General features: G+C 45.2%; 1 protein-coding gene and 1 pseudogene across 1 annotated transcript; both read right to left on the bottom strand.

Moving 5' to 3' along the window:
* Positions 1-3,078: 3,078 nt before the first annotated feature.
* Positions 3,079-3,729, bottom strand: LOC147982689 (uncharacterized). The gene has a single exon (XM_087539316.1). It carries the CDS (start codon positions 3,712-3,714, stop codon positions 3,079-3,081), a length of 636 nt encoding a protein of 211 aa, XP_087395442.1. The 5' UTR covers positions 3,715-3,729.
* A 233-nt stretch (positions 3,730-3,962) lies between these two features.
* Positions 3,963-27,839, bottom strand: LOC147982688 (putative disease resistance protein RGA3; annotated as a pseudogene).

Raw genomic sequence — 27,839 nt, 5'->3', positions numbered from 1 at the left:
AGGCAGCCCAAATGGCGGGAAGCGGCGGGCTTTGGTCCCGGTTGGTGCCACCAGCCGGGACTAAAGGGGGGCATTGGTCCCAGTTGGTGCCACGAACCGGGACCAAAGCCCCCTTTAGTCCCGGTTGGTGGTACCAACCGGGACCAAAGGCCTTGTGCTGCCCTAGTTGCTGGGAGTTTAGTCCCACCTCGCTAGTTGACAGTGGCCAGCACCTGTTTATAAGCTCCGCTGCCTCTTCCCTCTCGAACTCCTCTGAAATGCAGGCTTATGGGCCTAATTGGACACTGCAATGCCTGTGGGCCAACTGGGCCTGCTGCGGGCCTGAATCCTGGCCCATGGTTGGGTTTCTAGTCGTATTCAGGCCGTCCTGGCCCAGTAGGTGGCATTTTTTCTCTTCTTTTCTATTTATTTTTTCATTTCTACTTAGAACTAAATACTTATAGTTTTTTAGTGATTTGTTTTTTTCTTTTAGGTCACAAAAATTGTAAACTTTCTGTTAGTGCCATTAGCTTTAAAATTTGAATAGTTTAAATTTGAATTTTTTAAAATTTGTGTGAATCACTAGTTTACTAAATTTGTGTGAAAACACTTTGTGTATTATATTTACTATGTACAATCTTTCTGCACAGAGATAGCAAAAATTATAAACTTTCTGTTAGTGCCATTAGTTTTCAAATTAGAATAGTTAAAATTTGAATTCTTTGAAATTTGTGTGAATCTGAAGTTTGTGATTAACTTTACTAGTGCCATTAGTTTTCAAATTAGAATAGTTAAAATTTGAATTCTTTGAAATTTGTGTGAATCTCAAGTTTGTGATTAACTTTACTAGTGCCGTTCGTTTTCAAATTAGAATAGTTAAAATTTGAATTCTTTGAAATTTGTGTGAATCTCAAGTTTGTGATTAACTTTACTAGTGTCATTATTTTTTCATTTCTACTTAGAACTAAATACTTATAGTTTTTTAGTGATTTCTTTTTTCTTTTAGGTCACAAAAATTATAAACTGTCTGTTAGTGCCATTAGCTTTAAAATTTGAATAGTTTAAATTTGAATTTTTTAAAATTTGTGTGAATCACTAGTTTATGAATCACTAGTTTACTAAATTTGTGTGAAAACACTTTGTGTATTATATTTACTATGTACAATCTATCGGCACAGAGATATCAAAAATTATAAACTTTTTGTTAGTGCCATTAGTTTTCAAATTAGAATAGTTAAAACTTGAATTCTTTGAAATTTGTGTGAACTCAAGTTTGTGATTAACTTTACTAGTGCCATTAATTTTCAATGAATAGTTAAAATTTGAATTCTTTGAAATTTGTGTGAATCTCAAGTTTGTGATTAACTTTACTAGTGCCATTAGTTTTCAAATTAGAATAGTTAAAATTTGAATTCTTTGAAATTTGTGTGAATCTAAAGTTTGTGATTAACTTTACTAGTGCCATTAGTTTTCAAATTAGAATAGTTAAAATTTGAATTCTTTGAAATTTGTGTGAATCTCAAGTTTGCGATTAAAATTACTAAAAAAATGAACATAGATGCGCCTATAGAGAAAATTCAACCTAAATTCATAATCAATTTCCATGAATTTCAGAGAAATTCATTATGAATTTAGGTCAAACTTCCTGTATAGGGGCATCTATTTTCATTTTGTGAGGAGCTCAACAATGCAGAGAGGGACGGGCTTATAAACCAGTGTGGGTGCCCTTCGGTTGGCGAGGTGGGACTAAACTGTGAATCGCAACGAGGACTGACCATTTAGTCCCGGTTCGTGGCATGAACTGGGACGAAAGGGGGGCCTTTGGTCCTGGTTCAGGCCACCAACCGGGGCCAATGGTGGTGGGCCAGGAGCCATGCCCATTGGTCCCGGTTCGTCCCGCCAACCGGGACCAAAAGGTCCAGACGAACCGGTACCAATGGCCCATGTGGCCTGGCCGGCCCGCTGGGCTCACGAACCGGGTCCAATGCCCCCATAGGTCCCGGTTCTGGACTGAACCGGGACTAATGGGCTGACCCGGCCTGGACCATTGCCCCCTTTTCTACTAGTGAAGTCAGTTAACCTAATAAGAACACGTAGCTATCTTGCAGAGTTGCGGTAGTTCACCGAGGACTATTTACCTTGCATGAATGAACGCTCAATCCAGGTGCTTGGAAAGAGGAGATCTTCTGAACTCTTAAAAGACAATGTCCTGGGCTGGGGGACAAAGCATTCTTTTGAGACGAAAAAATACATTCTTGACAGATATTCAGTATAGTGATTTGGTGAGGAAAGAAAGTGAAAAACTTAATAAAGTATATTTGCACAAAAATGCTATACCGAGATGGAACAACATAATAAACTAGTGTTAATTATGAATAGGCTGTTCCAACAAGACTTGGAGCCAATGCAGCAGCAGAATGGAAATAAACTAGCATTACCCCCAAAGTCTAATTTATTCCATATTTATGCGATAGTGGTATTCAGATCGTGACACCCAAAATACAGAAGTAGACTGCCACGTCTTGTGAAAGACAATAGCCCAGATTTAAATACAAAATATGAAGAAGCCTATAAGATCGAACAAACACCTGTAAAGAGAATCAAAACATATGGTGATCACAGATTACGTTGGTAATTACATCTAGGAAAGAGAAGAGAAACTTGCAGAAGGCACTGGTAGATAATTGCGTTGGTTTTCTCGACTTGTGGAAAGACAAAGGGCATAGAGAAGAAAATGAAAAAAAGCATATGTGGATATATCTTTTGCAGCAAATATAAGTCGAAGTGAATATATTTTTTCAACAAGTACAAGTCGAAGTGGATATAATTGATACTGTACAACAGAAGTAAAGTTACAGTTTAGATATGCTTACCAGATTAATGTACAGGTAGAACGATGGCGGCCACAAGATTCTCATGTCATGCATGTGGCAAGTGTGTTTGCATGAAAAAAGCAGAGCTCTACAAGGCTAGAAGAATGTACAAGGCAGAGTCCTGCATGGTGGGTGGGAACAAACACAATGCTCTTAAGCAGGATTGCAGGAACAACCACAAGGCAATGTGTGAAAAAGCATGAAAGCATGTTTGAGTTACCTTGGATCAATCTATTATGATTTCTGGGATGGTTCCCACTAACCCCATGCACTGTTGTGTTAGCTCCTTGCTACAGCAGTGGTAGACAACTAGCTCTTGCAGTGATCTAGGGAGGCCATCGTTGGGTAATGAAAAAACAGCCGGACAGTCGAAGAATGATAATATCTTGAGGTTGGTAAGGTTATGCAACCCTGAAGGGAGTTGCTGAAGATCATGGAAACCAGAAAACTGAAGTTGTCGGAGGGAGGAGAGGAGCTGAAGGGCGTCCTCTTGGTCCATCCTGAAGAGCTCCATCCCTTCTGACCCATATCCACTAAGTTCCAGCTCGGTGAGGGAGGAAGAGAGGAAGCTGCAAATGGGTGCAGCAAGAAGTCCGGCGACGTCATCCGTCTGGAGCACCCGCAATGCTGATGAAACAAGCTGTGTTTGCGGCTCTTCTCCTTCGACGTCCTCCAAAGCCTGTGTGGGATTGGGATCCCAACCAACGAAGAATCTAGGGCTGCCAAAGACTTTTAATATGTTGAGCTGGCCTCCGGTGGTAAGAAGAGACCGCAAGCCCTGACATTTTAGATCCTCTCCACAATTCCACAATTCTAATCTGGTTAGAGATGAGAGGTTTGAGAGGGGCTCTAGTGTCCCCATGCCTTCCACACGCACAAGGTTCAGAAACTGGAGGGAGGAAGGGAAAATGTGGCCGGAAAACGTGAAGTTGGATAGAAACTTCAGGGGAAACTCTATTCTTAATCTCTGGACGGATCGCAAGGCTAGAAGCCATCCTCCTCCAGAAACAAGAGTTGGTGAGTCCACTGTGACCAGCTCTGGGCATCCCAAGATGTCCAACTCCCTTATTTTCAATTTGGAGAGCTTTGGAAGGTGGGGGAGGAGCTGTGTCAATTCTCCCCTACTATCACCTTTTAAGCCATTGATGTTGAAATACTCAAAGGGGAGTTGTCGTTCTACATCACCCTGACCTACTAGTGCTCCAAACAGACCATCTAAACTTTTTACAATCAATCTTTTCAGCAAGGTGAGCATCAGAAGGTGCTTCAACTCCAGCGGTGGGCACCTATTGAGTGTCAACTTCTCAAGAACAGTTTCTTTGTTGAAAACTAACACTTGATGCAAGCTGTGTAGATCGCCTTTTCCAACAATTTCCAATTTTACTCCATCAAATGATTTTGAGTATACAAACTCCTCTAGTAGCTTCACACATTTTATCGTTAGGCAACGTAACCATTCAATCCAAGAGATGGGAGTCAATCCAAGAGATGGGAGTCACTGACAAGAACTGTGCACAGTTCAGTATCTCAAGCTCTTGTAGTTTGGGAAGCCAATCTGGGGAAATAGTGTGGTTTGAGAAAGGCAACCCCAAGAGTTCCGGACACTCTTTAATAATCAGCACTTCCAAAAGAGGGAACATATGATCATGTTCAGCTGGGAAAACTCATTTTTTAAAACTTCACAAGTCAATGAGTATAAGCTTTATTAGCATACAGAAGCTTTTCTCTATAAAGAACTCCTTTTGTTTGCCAATATCCTGCAACCTCAGTTCATGAAGATCCCATGCCTTCGCTACCCATGAAACACCATGAAGATAAAGAGATCTTAGAGATTCAACAATGAACTCATCACCCAGCCATGTTGGACAAGAAGGGGCTCCATGCCCTCTAATGCACAACATTTGAAGATTTTAATTTGGTTGAAGGCCCTCAAGAACCATTGCTTCCTCATCCGGATCAACACTAGATCGCTGACGATCCCAGTCCAATGTTAACCTTCTCAAGTAGGCTTTCCTAGTGAGGTTTCCTTCAGCTGCTTCTTTTGTTGTATGCATTTTCTCAAGGTTGTAGATGCCAAGCTCCCTTAGCTTGGTCAAAATCTCTAGTTTCTTTGGTTCAAATCCTTCACTATTTTTATTAACTCGAAATACCTTCAACTCTTGTAAGAGTTTAAGTTTTTCCAAATTATAAATATCAGAATGAAGCTCATCATAATGGGTATAAAAATGGCACAATTTTGTAAGGTTGCTTATTTCTCTAGGCAAATCACAATTGCCACACCACGAACGAAGATCTAGAATCTTTAAATGATAAAATTTAGAGATGTTAAGTGGTAAATGCATTTGTTCCTCCCATGTCCCTAAACACAGGTACCGTAGATGGATAGGTCCTGGAAAGTTATGTAACATGAACTCCACGGGATACATCATGTCAGGCAAATAAACAACACGAAGAGCGTTGGCTTCCCAAAACAAATCACCAAATATCTTGGCGAAATTTTCACTCATTTCTCCAAATAACATCAGACTTTGCAAATGTTCAACCTTCAATCTCGCCTTTAGTTCTTCCAACTCACCTTGAATTTTTTTACCAGACACATCATTATATTCACACAAGTCCTTTGTGATTATAGACAAGTGACGGGTGGATGGCTTAACTTCTACCGATCCAACATCAGAGAGACATAGACTGAGAAAATCATGAGATGCAACTTTCAATGCCAAATCATGTAGTAGGTCATGCATAACATACCACAGATCACCACAAGTTTCCTCTTCTTTGAAAAAACCATGGATGACTAATTCATTTAAATTGCACAAACCTATATCTTCAAATGTTTGATTTTGACCAGTGGTTATCAAAATATCTAACCCAATCCATAGGTTTATGAGCTCTTGGTTCCTGAAACGGTAATCTTCAGGAAACAATGCGGAATAAGAAAAACATTGTTGTAGATGGAAAGGGAGAAAATCATAGCTAAGCTTCAAGGAAGGCATGATTTCATATTTATCAAACTGCTTCTCTCATTCTTTACTTTTTAGGACCCTTCTCCAGTGACGCAAGCTAAGTTCTTTACTCAATAATCTACCAACTGTTTTTGCTGCAAGAGGGGAGCCCTTCAATTTTCCATTATCTTGTCTCCGGTCTCAAGCAAAAAATGTTTATCCCTTGCACATTGCTCATCACCAAAGACAAATGCAAAGAATAACTTTCTAAACTCTTTAGATTCTAAACCATTCAGTTCTATTGAATGTCCGGTTGTTTTCACCTTTTGTGCTAGTGCTTGAAACCGAGTTGTGACTAGAATCATGCATCCCTTTTCTTGTGATTGATTGAGTATCGACAACAAATTTTCCCAGTCAGCCCCATTACCAATCTGCCATATATCATCCAATACATGTAAAAACCTTTTAGATTTTAATCTTTGTGCAATCAGCTCCTCAGTTGTACTGTCATTTTTTTTCATTTTCAACGTTAGGGGTACATGTTTCAAGCTGTTCAAACACCTTAACTAGATTGAAATTTAGCGACACACATATCCAAATTCTGACTGGAAAATGATTCTGGACTTGTTGGTTGTGATATATATCACTAGTAGAAAAAGGGTCAAACGTGAAGCACATTAGTGCCGGTTTGTATTTGAGCCGGCACTAATGTGTACATTAGTGCCGGTTCGTGGCGGCGATCAATAGTACCGGTTCGTGGCGAACCTTTAGTATCGGTTCATGCCACGAACCGGTACTAAAGAGGCTATGTCATCCTGCGGTCAGGCTATGGCCCCACCATCACCATTTAGTGCTGGTTCGTACCACGAACCGGTACTAATGAGGTTATGGCAAGCTGTTTTTAGTCCCACCTCGCCAAGAGAGAGGCAGTATGAGCGGTTTATAAGCCGTGAGTGCACAGACAATGACGAAGAGTTGCAATGCTCACCTACATGTTGATTTGCTTGAAGCCTTGCGGAATAGCATAGATTGCACTGAGCTATGTGCAGTGGCTTAGTGCAATCTACACTATTCCGAATGGCTTGAAGCAAATTAACCAGCATTGCACCTCTTTTTTATTTTTAATAACTTATTTAAACTCCGGACTTCTTTTGTGTTTAGTATGCAACATTTAAAGCTTGTTATGCCTCAAGGTTGTTGTGGTTTGGAAATTATGGATTTGACAACCATGAATCATAGCTTTTTGTGTAAGTGACTTGGGAAACTCAAGTTTGGCAAACTCTATTGACTAGTAGAAAAACGGTCAAATGTGAAGCACATTATAGTGCCGGTTTGAATTTGAGCCGGCACGAATGTGACCATTAGTGCCGATTCCAACGGCTAGGCGGGCTGCTACCATTAGTACCGGTTCGTTGCCAATCTTTAGCACCGGTTCGTGGCACGAACCGATACTAATGTGCATCCCACCAATCAGGAAGAATCACACGGATCGTGTGTTTCTTTCTAGCTCTTGCGAGTCGTTGGATCAAGGGTGTGTTTCTTCCTAGCTCATGTGAGTCGTTGGATCGAAACTACCACAATCACTTTGTGAGCCAGACGACCCTATATATAGCCCATCTCTCGCCTTCCCTGCATAAGTCTTTCAGTTCATCGACTACATACATCTACCAGTTCATCGACTGCATACATCTACCAGTTCATCGACTGAATACAAATCATTCGGATTCGCCATCATACGCCCAACCGTACATTTGATATGCATATATATGCATCACGAGCCACGGTAGGGCTGTATGATGGCGATACCAATTGGTTTGTTCTAGATCCGACATAAAAGGTTTGATACAACTTCTTTTTTGTGACATAAGATCTAACATTGTTGCTTCTAGTAGTTCTCTTGATTCCACTAATGATTCTCTTAGCCAAGTTACACTTGAGCAAGAAAATAGCTTATTGAAGGGAATTATAGAGAAAGGAGTGTACAAAAGCCTTGCCGGGAGTAAGCAATTCGAGGAAATTGTGCGCAAGCAAGGAAGGCACCGGAAGAATCAAGGTGTTGGTTTTGAACGAAAGTTCAATGCCAATGGAGTTGAGTGGGAAGAAGATCAATACCCCAAGACAAAGTTTGTTCCTCAACAAGAGAAGTATCCTACTTCCTTCAAGGGGACACAAGCTCAAGATGATCTTCCACCACAAGACTACAAGCAAAAAGGCAAGGACAAGCTTCAAGAGGAAATTGATGAGGTTATGGCAAGTTGTTTTTAGTCCCACCTCGCCAAGAGAGAGGCAGTATGAGCGGTTTATAAGCCGTGAGTGCACAGACAATGACGAAGAGTTGCAATGCTCATCTACATGTTGATTAGCTTCAAGCCTTGCGGAATAGCATAGATTGCACTGAGCTATGTGCAGTGCAGTCTACACTATTCCGAATGGCTTGAAGCAAATTAACCAGCATTGCACCTCTGTTACATGGCCACTTCAATGTTTTTTAAACTTATTTGAACTCCGGACTTCTTTCGTGTTCAGTATGCAGCATTTAAAGCGACGTCATCAATTTCCAACATGTTCTGACATCATTTGTTGTTTTTCGGTCATTTACCTGATTGTTTAGAGAGCTAAATGACCGTGAAATTGAAAATCACTACAAAATAAATCCTGAAAATGTTGAAACTTGGCATGGTATCATCGTATCACCCGCATAGCATGCGCGAAAGAGTAGAGAGGGTCACGGCAAAAACTGGACGCACCTCGTGTACAAACTGGACAAACTCTTTCCGAGTATCAGGGTTTCGGACAAGAACTCATCTGTTACATGGCCACTTCAATGTTTTTTAAACTTATTTGAACTCCGGACTTCTTTTGTGTTCAGTATGCAGCATTTAAAGCGGCGTCATCAATTTTCAACATGTTCTGACATCATTTGTTGTTTTTCGGTCATTTACCTAATTGTTTAGAGAGCTAAATGACCGTGAAATTGAAAATCACTACAAAATGAATCCTGAAAATGTTGAAACTTGGCATGGTACCATCGTATCACCCGCATAGCATGCGCGAAAGAGTAGAGAGGGTCACGGCAAAAACTGGACGCACTTCGTGTACAAACTGAACAAACTCTTTCCGAGTATCAGGGTTTCGGACTATGCAAAAATAAGTAATGCAGAAAATAAAAGAACTATACAAAAAAAATTACTCAAAAATAAATAGAAGAAAATAAATAATGCAGAAAAGAAAAAACTATATAAAAAACTACTTAAAAATAAATAAATAAAAATAAGTAATGCAGAAAAGAAAAAACTATATAAAAAATTTGTTGGCGCACTGCCCTGTGGGTCTACCAGACCTAGGGTGTGTAAATGCAGGCCCAGAAGGGCCAGCAGACTCACAGGGCAGCGCACCCTAATTAATTAGGCCTAGAAGCCTGCTATATAGAGGAGTTCGAAGAGGTAGCCGCGACTGGGTTTATAAACCAGTGCGGCTGCCCTTCGCCGGGCGAGGTAGGACTAAATTTTGGAGTGGCAGCGCAAACTCTAAATACAGCAAAAAACAACTAAAAATAAATAAAACAAAATAAATAAAGCAGAAAAGAAAAAACTAAATGAAAAAAGCCCACCTACTAGGCCACAGCGGCCTGCATACGACTAGAAACCCAACCTGTTGTTGGGCCAGGATGCAGGCCCGCAAGCCCAATAGGCCTCACAGGGCAGAGTAGCAGAGGTAGGCCTAGAAGGCCTGCTTTAGAGAGGAGCTCGAGGCAGCAGCGGCGGCGGGGCTTATAAGCAGGTGTGTGCGCCCTTCGGCTAGCGAGGTGGGACTAAACTTCTGCGCCCCTCGCCTGGCAGCGCACACCCTTTAGTACCGGTTGGTGGCTCCAACCGGTACTAAAGGGGGGGTCTTTAGTACCGGTTCGTGGCACGAACCGGTACTAAAGGGGTCGTTTCCCGCCGCTTGGCCTGGGGAAAATAGGCCTTTAGTACCGGTTGGAGCCACGAACCGGTACTAAAGGCCAATCCTATATATACAGCACTTACAAAAATTTCAGTTTCAACTCCGCACTTCGTCTCCAACCTCCGCCACGCGCGCCGCTCGATCCCGTCGTCGCCGCCCGTCGCCCGTACCGTCGTCCGTCGTCATCGTCGTTGTCCCCGCCGCCGCCCGTCGTCGTCGTCGTCTCGCGCTGCCGCCCGGCCCGAACGCTGCCACCGTCCGTCGTCATCGCCGCGGCCGCACGTCGTCTCTCTCTCTCGCTCCCGCACACACACACACACACACACACACACACCTGCGCCCCCGCCCCCTACGCCGGCGCCCCCGCTCGTACGTACGGGGCGGCGGCATATGGGGCCGCACACACACACACATATACCACACACACACACACATACACACATACGTACACACATATACGTATATATACACACACATGCATACACACACATACACACACAATTTTTTTTACTTATTTTCTGTTTTTTAGAAAAGTTAATTAGATGATCGAATGTTAGATTAATGTCGAATGTTAGATGAATTAGCTAGGTAGATAGAAAAATTGTCGAACTAGAGATTAGAACTAGTTGAATAATTAATATAACTAGTTTATTTTTAATAAGAAACTTTAGGTATATGAGATTAGAACTAGTTGAATAATTAATATAACTAGTTTATTTTTAATAAGGAAATTTAGGTATATGAGATTAGAACTAGTTGAATAATTAATATAACTAGTTTATTCTTAGTAAGAAATTTAGGTATATGAGATTACAACTAGTTGAATAATTAATATAACTAGTTTATTTTTAGTAAGAAAATTTAGGTATATGAGATTAGAACTAGTTGAATAATTAATATAACTAGTTTATTTTTAATAAGGAAATTTAGGTATATGAGATTAGAACTAGTTGAATAATTAATATAACTAGTTGAATAATTAATATAACTAGTTTATTTTTAGTAAGCAAATTTAGGTATATGAGATTAGAACTAGTTGAATAATTAATATAACTAGTTTATTTTTAGTAAGAAAAATTAGGTATATGAGATTAGAACTAGTTAAATAATTAATATAACTAGTTTATTTTTAGTAAGAAAATTTAGGTATATGAGATTTGATGATCTAATTAAAATATTATTTGTTAATGAGTTTTTCTGTTTATTTAATTTTTTATATATTTTGAGTTTATATAAATGTTAGATTAATGTCGAATGTTAGATGAATTAGATAGAAAAGTTAAATATATAGTAATGTCAATTGAATATATAGTTAGATATATTAATGTCAAATGTTAGATGAATATATATTTGGCTAGATATAGGTGTTTAATGTTTCACCTAAATGAACATAGGAAATGTCATCTGGCGACGAAAAAGATTTTATTATGTGCGAACACTGTGAAGACCAGCGCGGCCTGTGCGACCAAAATTTCCTTGTTGATGGTAGGCGCTTCAGCATCAAGCTGGATGAGACATTCGAAGTTGATACAGTAAGTCACTTTGTCAATTATTATTTGAATGCAAAACTTATGCTTCATTTGCTTCAACTTATAATTTTAAATTTTCACTATTCTACTAGCGCATCCCCTGCCATGCAAGAATTTTTGTCTTGGATAAGATAGGTTTCAGTGCTATAGATGATATGGAGGTAAAGAGAGTTTACTTGAAGACGCAGCATGGGTATACTTTCAACGTCAAATTATATAATGGAGACACATACACCCATTTTGAATGCAAAACTTGGCAAGCACTATGCAAGGCTTATGCATTTGAGCCTGATATGGTTATCACCTTTGATATTCGTCCGGAAGATGATATTGAAGGTAATATAGACATCTGGGTCGATGTGCAAACGCCTCCAGTTCTACCATTTGGTGAGTTTTTCTCAACCATGCATGCATATGTTTATGTCTTTGATACAGTTTATTCAAAAATAGTTGACAACTAATTTGTATTGTCAGCTTATTTCGGTTCAAGCAAACATGTCCGACGCTTGGTAGACAGGACCTACTACTGCCCCGGGGCACAACTAAACTGCGAGGAGATAAGTCATTATGTTTCATGGCTTGAGGATCTTAATACTGTCAAGACAAATTTTTTCCCTACACTTAGAAATGTTAGTACTCAAAACGTGCGACCAATAGTGATCGTATTGAACTACGGTCACATCTATAATCAAAAGATGGTAAGATTTTAAATATTTGTCCTTAATTAGTGCATCTTTTGCATACATTATTTTTGAAGCTAAACTTTCATTGCTTAGTATATTAATTACTATACGATGTTGTTCAACAGGGACTTCCGATGACAGTTGTGCCTCAGTGGATCGAGACAAAAGGTCGCATGTCAATGGTTAGCTTACGACCAAGATTTCCTACATTGCACATGAGTGCATTCAGGATTTCTCAAAGCGAAGAATGCTTAATAGTGAAAGATTGGAGCAAAATTGTTAACGATCGCAGAGAAGTACTAGGGGCCAGTAAGGAGAAGCGCAACCCAAGATTAGGAGACAGATTCATCTGCATGCTCCAGTATGATGAATCAGGAGAGCTATACATGTTCTATGCTATTCTACCTGAGAGGGAGCAGCAGGATCAGTAGCTACTCTTCATGCTCTTAATTAGTACTTGTCTCATGGATCAATGTCCTGAACTTCGATGTTGGTGATGATTATGTTGAACTTGATGATATCTCTTTGCTTCTGTTACAAAGTGAATGTTTCCTCTTTAAGCTAGCCAACGTTGATGATGAATTACATAGCTAGCGGTAATGACTATGATGATTAAATAGTGGTAATTAGACGACCATGATGATTTTTAGCTAGCTATAGAGTTTATTTATTTATTAATATGCGATGATGATGATGATGATGATGATGATGATGATGACGACTACAACTCATTATAACGTAAAACAATCCTAAATTAAATTGATAACACAAATTTAATTGAAAAATACAAAATAAAACAAAAACCCACAACCATTTAGTACCGGTTGGTTTTACCAACCGGTACTAAAGGGCTCCCAGCCCCCGGAGCTGGCTCGTGCCACGTGGTACCCCTTTAGCACCGGTTCGTGCTGAACCGGTACTAAAGGGGGGGGGCTTTAGTGCCGAAATAATAGTGCCGGTTCCTAAACCGGCACTAAAGGGCCTTACGAACCGGTGCTATTGCCCGGTTTTCTACTAGTGTATGTTGTATTAGAGTTGTCTTGCCCATTCCTCCCGGACCAACAATCGAAAGCACAGTTAGACCCTTGTCACAGTATTGACCCTTGGTGATATCATGTATGATGCTATTCATGACACGGTCCCTCCCGTATAGTTTTGGCTCATCAATTCGACCTTTAGTGATGGGACGACTCTAGGCAATGTCTGGGGCAGTTATAGGGCCACAAACCTGCAGAATCTTGTTAACCTCATTGCGCATAAGTGTCAGGACCCCGATTCCAAGCCACATCGATCTAGCCGGTAACACCTCATATCACTTTGCGGCCTCACGCACGGTATCCCACGGTGTCGCCTTACCATGGCCCGGGACCGTTTGCGCCTTTTGGCTCACGTATATGACAATGTCGCTAGCATCCATATGACAGAGAACCCGGGCCGACATGGCTAGTCGTGAACCCAAAGCGGCACAGACCTATGGAGACAGGCATACATGAATCACATCGAACATGTCGGTCATCAACGAGTGATTCCAGGCTGTAGCACTGGGCTAACAGGACTCCGGGGGTTCCGGGCTGTAGCAGGCTAGGCAGGACTCCGGAAATCACCGCGTGACATTTCCCCGAAGGGACAGACATAGGGACGAAGTGAAACACATGCTAGCCAGTCAAGTGTCCTGAACAGTAGTACTGGGCTAGTAGGACTCCGGTGAACCGGGCTGTAGCGGACTACTATGGCTCGAGGAACACTAGACTACATTTCCCCATAAGAAAGGCTGCGAAGGATAAACAACTAGATTGTCGGATCCCACTCATACCAAGCATTTCAATCATACACACAAGATGCCCGATATGAGTACATACAACATGGCATCACAACAAAACTCTACAACTCAAGTACTTTATTTAAAGGCTTCAGGGAGCCATACATAACATATTCATACAGATAGGGGGTCACATGACCCGACACTCAAGTCATACAATCATACAAGCACATGCGGAAGCAACTAGTCTGAGTACAGACTCTAGAAAGAAAGAAGGCTTCTCGAAGCCTGTCTATCTACATAGGGCCCTCCATGGCCGGGATCACCGCCTGGGTGGCTAGTCACTCGTCGACGTCAAGGTCTACATAAAACCCATCGGAGGGGGCAGTGTTGTCGTCTGAAATAATAAATAAGCAAACATGAGTACAAAGGTACTCAGCAAGTCTTACATCAGAACCTACTATACATGCTCATTCTCAAGAAGGTGGTGGGGTTTATGCAGCAAGCCAGCTTTGACTCTTGGCTAAGCTATCCTACAGAACCTCTTTAGTGAAATAGTTTTCGCACACGAGTCCACTACTCACCAACACAATACTCCACCGTGGATCCTCCCTCGTATCCTGCGAGAGGGCCATCCTTGGTACTCACACTTATCTTGAGTCTTTTAGTAGTATCCATTAACTTGTCTATGAACTGTATAGGCAACCAAGTAGTCCTTTACCGCGGACGTGGCTATTCGAATAGTTTTATACCCTGCGGGGGTGTACTTCGTCACACATGTTTCCACCACTTAGCGTCTGCACACGAAATGTGCTCGGCAGACTTCAAGCGAAAACCGACGTGGGTGTAGACCACGACCTGACTAACCTCACAAGTCTCTAGTCCAGGGTCATCGCCTATTCAGGTTCCATCCGCAAGGAAATCCGGCCGGGGTGTCCTCAACGGCCCCGAACGATGTGAACAGGGTTCCCGAGACACCAAACGGGTGACTCGGTACACCGTGCCACGGTGTATCTAGCACAACATAGCCCACCCCTAGGGTCAGCGCTACGCACGGCCGCCAGCATTTAACCTACAAACACCAGAAACTAGTTGCAACTCCTGGACTGAGGCGAGAGGGGTCAGTAAGTCGAGCGGGGTCATATTTCAGGGCCCAATGTGTGGTAGTAGCTGAATCTTAAATCACGCATACATAACTCAGTTCTTAGGGACGGCCTCAATGAAACAACCCACCATGTACTCCTACATGGCCTCTCATCGATACCTTTACCAAAACATGTTCAACACATCCCACATATCACTGACAAAAGCATTTCACTCTAGCCCATCACCCAGATGAACCAGACCTAACACAACTCTAAGCATAGCAGGCATAGCCAGGTAGGAATCACAAAACATGGCTCAATCAACTCCTACACATGCTAGTGGGTTTCATCTAGTTACTGTGGCAATGACAGGTCATGCAGAGGCTAAGGGTTCAACTACCGTAGCACACAGCAGTTTGAATCGTGTTGTCTTAATGCAGTAAACAAGAGCAGGAGCGAGAACATGGTTTGTATTGGAATGATCAATGGTTGCTTGCCTGATGGAGTGGTAACGGAATACTGCCCTTCAGTTGGATACTCGTGAATATCCTCGGAGGCAGAACCTACCACGAAGAACACAACCGAGCACAATTAACACATGACGATATGCAACAATATGATGCATGCTATGACATGGCAATATGAATGTGTTTTGGCCTAATGCAAGCTAAAACAAAAAGGGGTGAACTCATTTGAATCCAAGATTCAAATATTAGCTCATTAATTATTGCATTTATAGGGCATTTCCTTATTCTGCTTAAATGGTAGGGTAAACTTGTTTTGTCATGCATGAAACCATTACAGATGGACAGATTGAATTTTTCTGATAATTTTTCATATATAATTTATCTCATTTGGAGTTATGGTTGAATTTCTATGAATTTTTGAAGTTTGAACTATTTTCTGGAATTTTCTGAATAAAAATAATTCCAGAAAAACAATTACTGCATCAGCAATGCGTCAGGGTGACATCAGCAAGTCAAAGGCGCCAGCCAGGTCAAACCTGACTGGTGGGGCCCCCTGGTTAGTGCCTCTGTGCACTAACCACGCTTAGTTAGCCTAATTAACAGGCGGGGCCCACTAGTCAATGACTATACTAATTAACTAACCTATTTAGTTAGCACTAACAGGGTAATTAGCCGGGCGGGGCCCGCATGTCAGTGAGAGGGGGGGAGTCAACCCACGTCAGCAGGTCAAACCCCCCGGTCAGTGAGTCAAAGCCTGCCGGCGTTTAGCCGCCGGCGAGGCCAGACGCGGTGGCGCGCTGCGGAAATCGCCCACGGGGTACCATTTGGTGCGCGGAGAGCAGCTACGGGTAGCTGGGGACAACCCGCGGCGGTTGGTGGTGGTGGTTGGGCTCGGGGTGGCCGGAAACATCGCCGGCGACGAGCCTTGCGGTCGCCGGGGTCGGGCGAAAGTGAGCCCGAGGCTACGGGGCACGTTGAGGCGCGTGGTGAGGTGCGTTGTGCCCCTAGGGATGCAGTGAAGATGATAGGCTAGGTGGCGTGGCCGGAGTTTGGCCAGAGACACGTCGGCGACGAGCTCCACGGTGGCGGGTGCGGGTGAGCTTCGTGTGCTCGCTGTGGTGCACGAGAAGAGGAACGGAGAGGTTGGGGAGGTGCAGTAGCTCACGGCGATCACGAAGAGGTAGACGGCGCGGTCGGGGACGAGTCGATGCAGCGGCGACGTCGAAGGGGATCTCCGGCGAGGCTCGGTGAAGATGAGGTCGAAGAAGACGTTGCAGACCGTGTGAGCGCTCGGGGCTTGGCTGCTCGAAGGAGTTGACGACGGCGGAGAGGATGGACACGGTGGTGCATCATGGGGACATCGGTGGACGGGGGTTTCACGATGGCGCGAGCTCAGCAGCGTCGGCCATGGCGGAGGGGAGCGAGAGAGGGAGAGGCAGGGGGCGAGTGAACGTGTCCAGGGGGTCGAGGCGGCGATGTGGTGCCGGTCCAGGGGGTCGAGGCGGCGAGGGAAGGAAGCAGGACGGCAGCCAGCTGCGTGGCGCGCGCGGGTGCCGCCGTCGAGCACCTGCTTGCCTGCGTGGCCAAGCCAAGCTGCTCGCTGGCGCGGCGGCTGGGCTGGGCCGGCAGGTGGGCCTGGTGGGTGGCGCCAGGTAAGATTCTTCTCCCCCTTTTTTTGATTTTGTTTTCTTTTCTATTATTCTGTAGCTTTAGGGCTTTAATTAAAATACCTAGGCACTTTCTAAAATCCTGAAAATATTTGTGAGCCCTATTGGGATTATTCCTAACAGCAAACAATTACTTTCAGAATTATTTGAGCACTTGAATTATTTAATATCATTTAAATGCCCAAATTCAAATATTTATGAATTAAATCAGTGACCTTCTGTTGACCTAGAAAAATGTGCACCTATTTTCCCAAAGGTTCTAACCCAAGGCAAAGAGGGTGAACATTTTAGAAGGGCATTTCAGGTTCATTGAATTTATTTTTAGTAAACCCTAGTTGATTTCAGGGGGGGGGGTTCTGTCTTCCCCATTTCAAGTTTCTGATGAAAGTAAACATGATGCACACTCTAATGCATGGAATAGCTAGGGTGTGACAACTCACCCCCACTCAATAGAATCTCGTCCCGAGATCTAGGATCATCTGGAAAGAAGGTGGGGTACTCGAGTCGAAGACGACCCTCCCTTTCCCAAGTGGCTTCTTCCTCGGAATGGTGTGACCATTGAACCTTGAGAAACTTGATATTATGACGTCGAGTGGTACGCTCGGCTTGATCAAGGATACGATACGGGGTATTCCCGATAAGAAAGGTTATCTTGTAAATCAAGCGTTTCGTGGTCCACTCCACGGATAGGATCCGCGAAGCAACGCCTGAGTTGCGAAACGTGGAAGACATCGTGAACTCTGGAAAGATGCGGAGGTAGTTCCAATTGGTAGGCAACTTCTCCTTGTTTGGCAAGAATGCGAAAGGGTCCAATGTAACGAGGAGCCAATTTGCCTTTGATACCGAAGCGATGGGTTCCCTTTAACGAGGTAACCCGAAGGTAAGCCTTCTCGTCAACTTCAAAGGTCATAGGCTTATGTTTACGATCATATTGACTCTTTTGGCGAGATTGGGCTGTTTTCAATTTCTCACGAATAACGCGAACCTGCTCTTCTGCTTCCTGAATCATATCCGGGCCAAAGAGTTGTCTTTCCCCGGTTTCTGACCAGTTAAGAGGCGTTCGACATTTTCGTCCATAGAGAACTTCGAAGGGAGCTTTGCCCAAACTAGCTTGATAACTATTGTTATAAGCAAACTCCGCGAATGGAAGGCATTTCTCCCAACTCATTCCGAACGAGATAACGGAAGCTCGGAGCATATCTTTCAGAATTTGATTGACTCGCTCTACTTGACCACTTGATTGAGGATGGAAGGCGGTGCTAAAGGAGAGATGAGTTCCCATAGCATTTTGGAAACTTTCCCAAAATCGAGAGGTGAAGAGACTTCCACGGTCTGAGTTAATTTCCAATGGGACACCATGAAGAGACACTATTCGAGAGATGTATAAGTCAGCTAGCTGGCTAGCGGTGATACTCTCCCGAATGGGTAGAAAGTGGGCTACTTTGGAAAGATGGTCAATCACGACGAAGATGGCATTATTCCCCCTCTTGGTCCTGGGAAACCCAGTGATGAAATCCATACTGATTTTATCCCATTTCCATTCAGGAATAGCCAAAGGTTGAAGGGTGCCAGCAGGCCGTTGATGCTCTGCTTTAACGCGACGACAAACATCGCAATTAGCAATGTATTGAGCGATTTCCCTCTTCATCCTAGTCCACCAAAACCTCTGGCGTAGGTCTTGATACATTTTAGTACTACCGGGATGAATGGTGAGAGGGGATTCATGAGCTTCCTTAAGGATCATCTGGCGTAGATGTTGTTTCTTAGGAACCACCAGGCGGTTCTCGAAGAAGACAGCACCTTGTTCATCCATGGAAAAACCTTTAGCTATTCCGCTAGCAATGTTTTCCTTAATCCGGGATATGCCCTTATCACGCTTTTGGGCAGCTATGATTTGATCCATAAGGGTAGGTTTCGCCACCAGAGTAGATAGGAATCCTCGAGGAACAATGTGAAGGTTAAGCTTACGAAATTCCTCATGGAGAAGTGGTTGACTTTGTTGTAACATTAGGTTGTTACAATAGGACTTACGGCTTAGCGCATCAGCCATGACATTGGCTTTGCCCGGGGTGTAAGTTATTCCTAAGTCGTAATACGAGATCAACTCGACCCAACGTCTTTGCCTGAGATTCAAATCTGGTTGGGTGAAGATATATTTCAAACTTTGGTGATCGGTGAAGATCTCGCAACGATTACCGAGAAGGTAATGTCGCCAGGTTTTGAGTGCATGGACTACAGCTGCAAGCTCTAGATCATGTGTGGGATAATTTTCCTCATGTGGGTGTAATTGCCGTGAAGCATAGGCAATTACCTAACGATCTTGCATGAGTATGCAACCTAGTCCTTGTCGCGAGGCATCGCAATAGATAATAAAGTCCTTGGAGAAATCTGGTGGTACCAGTACGGGGGCAGATGTCAGGCGTCTTTTCAGTTCCTGAAAACTGAACTCGCACTGTGGAGTCCACTCAAACTTTTTATCTTTCTTGAGGAGTTCAGTTAGAGGTTTAGCAACCTTGGAGAAATTCTCGACGAAGCGGCGGCAATAGCTCGCTAGGCCAAGGAAACTCCGAACTTGCTTGACCGTTTCAGGTGGAGTCCAATCAAGGACGGCTTGAACTCACTCGGGATTGACAGCAATACCCTTACCAGAGATTACATGGCCTAGATAGGTCACTTCTGACAACCAAATTTCACACTTGGAGAATTTGGCATAAAGGCGATGCTCTCGAAGTTTCATCAATACCAGCCTTAGATGTTCGGCATGTTCCTCTTCATTCTTGGAGTAGATGAGTATGTCATCGAGGTATACTACGACGAATTTGTCCAAGTACTCCATGAAGACTGAGTTCATTAACCGAGAAAAAGTAGCCGGGGAATTGGTTAAACCGAAGGACATGACGGTGTACTCGTATTGGCCGTAACGGGTAACAAAGGCTGTTTTGGGAATGTCTCCGTTTATGATTTTGATTTGATGGTAGCCCAACCGCAAATCCATCTTGGAGAAGACTGAGGATCCAGCGAGCTGATCATACAGGTCGTTGATCCTGGGAAGCGGGTATTTGTTCTTGATGGTGACCAGATTGACAGGTCGGTAATCCACAACCATTCGATCCGTTCCATCCTTCTTCTTGACGAAGAGGACGAGGCAAGCCCAAGGAGAGGAGCTAGGACGGATGAACCCCTTGTTCAAGGACTCATCGAGTTGGTTCTTAAGCTCGGCTAGTTCTAAGGGTGCCATCTTGTAGGGTCTTCTAGAAATTGGAACGGTTCCTGGAACAAGGTCTATTACAAACTCAACATCCCTGTCGGGTGGAACGCCTGGCAGTTCTTCTGGAAAGACATCCGGAAAGTCTCGGACTACCGGAACATCCTCAAGATCTGGAAGAGGGTTGGCATTTAGGGAGTAAAGTTGGCGCTTGGCCACTCGAGTTAAGACATTAACTGTCTTGCCCGAGGGGTGAGTAAGTTGAACGGTTCTAGTGGCACAATCGATCTTGGCATAATGAGCCGACATCCAGTCCATACCCAAGATGATGTTTATGTCAGAGGACTTGAGAGCTATTAAAGATGCAAGGAAGACAAGTCTATCGACAAGAATTTCGTTCCCATGGCTTACCCTAGAAGTTTGCCATTTGGAACCCGGAGTTTGAATTACCATGGAAGTGGGCATGTCACAGAATGTCGTGTTATGCAACCGAGCATAATTCTCGGATATGAATGAATGAGATGCTCCAGTATCGGAAAGAACAGATGCCGGATGGCAGTTAACAAGGAGCGTACCAAGGACGACGTTGGGATCCTCATGAGCCTCCTCGGCTGAAACATAATTGACATGGCCACGTGCAGTGGTGGCCGGCTTGGCGTGGAGAGTCTTTCCCGCGGGCTTACCACGGCCAACGGACTTTCCAGCTTGATTGGGGTTGTTCTGGGGACACTCTCGACTATAGTGACCCGGCTCTCCACACTTGAAGCATGTTACCCCAGTGGGGCGTGGAGCAGCATTAGCAGCGGGGCCACCATAGGGCTTGGGCGGTGCGAATTGTTGGTTGGGACGAGGCGCCTCAAAGGATGGCCTCGGGGTGAATCTGGGTGGCAGTGCTGTGCTTGGAATCCACACCCGGCGCTTTTGAGCTCCAGAGCCGGATGAAGACCCAAAATCACGGGAGTGCTTGCGTGAAGCGTCATAATCAGTCTGGCCTGTCTCAGCACTGATAGCTTTATTGACCAACTTCTGAAAGGATGTGCACTCGTGCAGACGGAGATCGCGGCGAAGCTCAGGGCTAAGTCCCTTGCGGAACCTTGCCTGTTTCTTGGCGTCAGTAGAAACCTCTTCAGGAGCATAGCATGCCAGGTTCCCAAACTCACGACTATATGCATCCACAGTCAACCTTCCTTGGGCGAAGTTGCAGAACTCCTCCCTCTTGCGATCCATGAGACCTTCCGGAATGTGATGCTCACGGAAAGCCTCGCTGAACTCAGCCCAGGTAGTGATTTGACCGACCGGGCGCATAGCTTTGTAGTTTTCCCACCAATGGCTAGCGGGGCCCTCGAGATGATAGGCAGCATAGGTAACCTTGTCGGCTTCGGCTACGTTGGCAGAACGTAGCTTGTGGGTGATGCTGCGAAGCCAATCATCCGCGTCGAGGGGCTCGACGGAATTGTTAAACTTTGGTGGGTACAGCTTGATAAAGTCATTGATTGACACCAAGTCATTTCGTGGGTGGCGTGCAGTGTTCTGCTCAATCCGCTCCAGCAGGCGGTTGGTCTCACGCTTGTTTCTTTCCGCCTCCAGCATCACTTCGGCCAGAGAAGGCGGGTGAGGCAGATTTTCACCTCTAGCTGCACTGGCTTCCCCCCGCTCCGGAACAGCAGGGTTGCCGCGGGTGTTGACCATCCTAGGAGGAAACAAGACAACGGTTTAGACAAGGATGGCTCAAACTTAACAAGGAAGTGCAGAATGTAAAGGATAACACGGAATGCAGAGATGCTCATTCGTATGCCGTGGTAATATAGAACTGCCATATATACACCAACGGTCATACACGTCATACAAAGTTTAGTACAAGCCCAGGCTACAGTACAACTATGGAGATAGACGTTACATCTCATCGGAGGCATTCCAAGTTCCTATACATTATTTGTCTACACCTCCGGAATCGATTACACGCCAAGTCATATTCCACAAGTCACGCAGGACAGTGGAGATACAACTACTACAATACTAGTGGTACTACTACTAACTCAAACAGCTCCGTAGTAGTCCTCATAGAAGTCACCTCCATAGCCTGGTTGTTCAATGTGATCATCCAGAAACAGACGGTCCCGAGGAGCCTGTGGACCATAAGGGCTAGGATGAGGTCTTGGACCAACAAACGGTGGCCTGCGGGGATCACGGGGTGGGGTGATGCCTCCCACATCACGCCAATCCACCATGTCTGGCAGAGCTGATCTCACAAGATACAGATCCCTTGTATCCATACATCCGGCTTGCACCGCAGGTGCAAACCGAGTCAATGTGGCCCAATGATCAGCACGGGTATTAAAAAGCTCCAGCCTCAAGGCCCGATTCTCTCGGTCCTTATCTTCGAGCATCTCCGCGGTGGTACGAGTTAATGAGTCCTCCTGAGTGGAGTCAGCATAGATAGCCTGAAGATACCCTTGCGCTCCCGGAAGTGAAGCTGGCATGTAACGGAAGTCAGTGTTCCGAAGCAGGCCAGTCCGGACTCGCAAGATGGTCATCATGGAGTAGGCAGCATCCTGCACAGCCATCTCAACGGTAACCCCGAGTCCATAGGAACAGTGAAGGGGCTCGGTAGATCCAGGATAGGAAGGAAATATCCTGACGGTGCAGAAATACTGGCTTTGATTAAAGTCGCGGAACTGCTCTTCGACAGTGTATTCGGGATACCAACGGTATCCTGTCTCGATCATGACCCGGACTAACATAGCAGTATGACCGGGCACGTCGAGGCACCTGGTCAGGTGAACCACTTGGTTTTGAGGACGGTTGGCCATCTGAAAGCACAACCACAAGACAAAGACATCAGAATTCCTAGGGAAAATTGGACAGCATAATGGCTGTAAATACTCAGAAAAAGACTTGAGACATCCACAACAGTTCACAATACCGCTCAACAGCATCATATCAAGGTTCTGATTCAAATAGCAACATACTAAAATAGTAGAAACTGGACTGGGACTCGTAGCAATAATCCTATAAACTACTATGGATTAGTAACACGTGAACCTGATAGAAGAAGAGAGCCTAGTCCTTAACCCATGTTGAATGAGAAGAGAATGACTCAAATCAGAGGCATAGGGTAAAGGAGTAAAAGAACCTTACGTTTCCCCCCCCCCCACAATCAATTCCCTTACATATAACTAAAGCATTTCTAGACTCGACATCGACCAGTTTGGCTCAACGAACCTACAGGTAGTCCGGCTCTGATGCCAACGCTGTCAGGACCCCGATTCCAAGCCACACCGATCTAGCCGGTAACACCTCATATAACTTTGCGGCCTCACGCACGGTATCCCACGGTGTCGCCTTACCATGGCCCGGGACCGTTTGCGCCTTTTGGCTCACGTATATGACAATGTCGCTAGCATCCATATGACAGAGAACCCGGGCCGACATGGCTAGTCGTGAACCCAAAGTGGCACAGACCTATGGTGACAGGCATACATGAATCACATCGAACATGTCGGTCATCAACGAGTGATTCCGGGCTGTAGCACTGGGCTAACAGGACTCCGGGGGTTCCGGGCTGTAGCGGGCTAGGCAGGACTCCGGAAATCACCGCGTGACATTTCCCCGAAGGGATAGACATAGGGACGAAGTGAAACACATGCTGGCCAGTCAAGTGTCCTGAACAGTAGTACTGAGCTAGCAGGACTCCGGTGAACCGGGCTGTAGCGGACTACTATGGCTCGAGGAACACTAGACTACATTTCCCCATAAGAAAGGCTGCGAAGGATAAACAACTAGATTGTCGGATCCCACTCATACCAAGCATTTCAATCATACACACAAGATGCCCGATATGAGTACATACAACATGGCATCACAACAAAACTCTACAACTCAAGTACTTTATTTAAAGGCTTCAGGGAGCCATGCATAACATATTCATACAGATAGGGGGTCACATGACCCGACACTCAAGTCATACAATCATACAAGCACATGCGGAAGCAACTAGTCTGAGTACAGACTCTAGAAAGAAAGAAGGCTTCTCGAAGCCTGTCTATCTACATAGGGCCCTCCATGGCCAGGATCACCGCCTGGGTGGCTAGTCACTCGTCGACGTCAAGGTCTACATAAAACCCATCGAAGGGGGCAGTGTTGTTGTCTGAAACAATAAATAAGCAAACATGAGTACAAAGGTACTCAGCAAGTCTTACATCAAAACCTACTATACATGCTCATTCTCAAGAAGGTGGTGTGGTTTATGCAGCAAGCCAGCTTTGACTCTTGGCTAAGCTATCCTACGGAACCTCTTTAGTGAAATAGTTTTCGCACACGAGTCCACTACTCACCAACACAATACTCCACCGTGGATCCTCCCTCGTATCCTGCGAGAGGGCCATCCTCGGTACTCACACTTATCTTGAGTCTTTTAGTAGTATCCATTAACTTGTCTATGAACTGTATAGGCAACCAAGTAGTCCTTTACCGCGGACGCGGCTATTCGAATAGTTTTATACCCTGCAGGGGTGTACTTCGTCACACATGTTTCCAGCACTTAGCGTCTGCACACGAAATGTGCTCGGCAGACTTCAAGCGAAAACCGACGTGGGTGTAGACCACGACCTGACTAACCTCACAAGTCTCTAGTCCAGGGTCATCGCCTATTCAGGTTCCATCCGCAAGGAAATCCGGCCGGGGTGTCCTCAACGGCCCCGAACGATGTGAACAGGGTTCCCGAGACACCAAACGGGTGACTCGGTACACCATGCCACGGTGTATCTACCGCAACATAGCCCACCCCTAGGGTCAGCGCTACGCACGGCCGCCAACACTTAACCTACAAACACCAGAAACTAGTTGCAACTCCTGGACTGAGGCGAGAGGGGTCAGTAAGTCGAGCGGGGTCATATTTCAGGGCCCAATGTGTGGTAGTAGCTGAATCTTAAATCACGCATACAGAACTCAGTTCTTAGGGATGGCCTCAATGAAACAACCCACCATGTACTCCTACTTGGCCTCTCATCGATACCTTTACCAAAACATGTTCAACACATCCCACATATCACTGACACAAGCATTCCACTCTAGCCCATCACCCAGATGAACCAGACCTGACACAACTCTACGCATAGCAGGCATAGCAAGGTAGGAATCACAAAACATGGCTCAATCAACTCCTACACATGCTAGTGGGTTTCATCTAGTTACTGTGGCAATGACAGGTCATGCAGAGGATAAGGGTTCAACTACCGTACCACACAGCAGTTTGAATCGTGTTGTCTTAATGCAGTAAACAAGAGCAGGAGGGAGAACATGGTTTGTATCGGAATGATCAATGGTTGCTTGCCTGATGGAGTGGTAACGGGATACTGCCCTTCAGTTGGATACTCATGAATATCCTCGGAGGTAGAACCTACCACGAAGAACACAACCAAGCACAATCAACACATGACGATATGCAACAATATGATGCATGTTATGACATGGCAATATGAATGTGTTTTGGCCTAATGCAAGCTAAAACAGAAAGGGGTGAACTCATTTGAATCCAAGATTCAAATATTAGCTCATTAATTATTGCATTTATAGGGCATTTCCTTATTCTGCTTAAATGGTAGGGTAAACTTATTTTGTCATGCATGAAACCATTACAGATGGATAGATTGAATTTTTCTGATAATTTTTCATATATAATTTATCTCATTTGGAGTTATGGTTGAATTTCTATGAATTTTTGATGTTTGAACTATTTTCTAGAATTTTCTGAATAAAAATAATTCCAGAAAAACAATTACTGCGTCAGCAATGCGTCAGGGTGACATCAGCAAGTCAAAGGCGCCAGCCAGGTCAAACCTGACTGGTGGGGCCCCTGGTCAGTGTCTCTGTGCACTAACCACGCTTAGTTAGCCTAATTAACAGGCGGGGCCCACTAGTCAGTGACTATACTAATTAACTAACCTATTTAGTTAGCACTAACAGGGTAATTAGCCGGGCGGGGCCCGCATGTCAGTGAGAGGGGGGGAGTCAACCCACGTCAGCAGGTCAAACCCCCCGGTCAGTGAGTCAAAGCCTGCCGGCGTTTAGCCGCTGGCGAGGCCAGACGCGGTGGCGCGCTGCGGAAATCGCCCACGGGGTACCATTTGGTGCGCGGAGAGCAGCTACGGGTAGCTGGGGACAACCCGCGGCGGTTGGTGGTGGTGGTTGGGCTCGAGGTGGCCGGAAACGTCGCCGGCGACGAGCCTTGCGGTCGCCGGAGTCGGGCGAAAGTGAGCCCGAGGCTACGGGGCATGTCGAGGCGCGTGGTGAGTTGCGTTGTGCCCCTAGGGATGCAGTGAAGATGATAGGCTAGGTGGCGTGGCCGGAGTTTGGCCGGAGACACGTCGGCGATGAGCTCCACGGTGGCGGGTGCGGGTGAGCTTCGTGTGCTCGCTGTGGTGCACGAGAAGAGGAACGGAGAGGTTGGGGAGGTGCAGTAGCTCACGGCGATCACGAAGAGGTAGACGGCGCGGTCGGGGACGAGTCGATGCGGCGGCGACGTCGAAGGGGATCTCCGGCGAGGCTCGGTGAAGACGAGGTCGAAGAAGAGGTTGCAGAGCGTGTGAGCACTCGGGGCTTGGCTGCTCGAAGGAGTTGACGACGGCGGAGAGGATGGACACGGTGGTGCATTACGGGGACATCGGTGGACGGGGGTTTCACGGTGGCGCGAGCTCAGCAGCGTCGGCCATGGCGGAGGGGAGCGAGAGAGAGGCAGGGGGCGAGTGAACGTGTCCAGGGGGTCGAGGCGGCGACGTGGTGCCGGTCCAGGGGGTCGAGGCGGCGAAGGGAGGAAGCAGGACGGCAGCCAGCTGCGTGGCGCGCGCGGGTGCCGCCGTCGAGCACCTGCCTGCCTGCCTGGCCAAGCCAAGCTGCTCGCTGGCGCGGCGGCTGGGCTGGGCCGGCAGGTGGGCCTGGTGGGTGGCGCCAGGTAAGATTCTTCTCCCCCTTTTTTGATTTTGTTTTCTTTTCTATTATTCTGTAGCTTTAGGGCTTTAATTAAAATACCTAGGCACTTTCTAAAATCCTGAAAATATTTGTGAGCCCTATTGGGATTATTCCTAACAGCAAACAATTACTTTCAGAATTATTTGAGCACTTGAATTATTTAATAGCATTTAAATACCCAAATTCAAATATTTGTGAATTAAATCAGTGACCTTCTTTTGACCTAGAAAAATGTGCACCTATTTTCCCAAAGGTTCTAACCCAAGGCAAAGAGGGTGAACATTTTAGAAGGGCATTTCAGGTTCATTGAATTTATTTTTAGTAAACCCTAGTTGATTTCAGGGGGGGTGCTGGGGGTTCTGTCTTCCCCATTTCAAGTTTCTGATGAAAGTAAACATGATGCACACTCTAATGCATGGACTAGCTAGGGTGTGACAATAAGCTGCAATTTCTCTACAGCATCCTTCATTCTATGAGAGAAATCAACCCTATTAAACTCAAGTGTTGGTGCTTCTCTCACATTGCCATGATCGTGATCATCAACATGTGGATGTGGGGAGCAAGGGAGGAGTTTACCAACCTTGGGCATGCAACCACTGACCTCCTGATTCGTGTTTGGCCCCGAGGAGGAACCACATCGTGATCTCTGTCGACACTCAGCACGCTGCCAAGGGAAACAATTGACCAGTTTGCCAATAGCTCTGGCATCACCAAGAGCACCCTCATCCCGATTCAT

The sequence above is a fragment of the Triticum urartu genome, chromosome 2A (genome assembly GCF_056163025.1).
Source record: "Triticum urartu cultivar PI428250 chromosome 2A, HENAU_Tu73, whole genome shotgun sequence".
NCBI lineage: Eukaryota > Viridiplantae > Streptophyta > Magnoliopsida > Poales > Poaceae > Triticum > Triticum urartu.
This window is presented reverse-complemented; position numbering and strand designations above follow the sequence as displayed.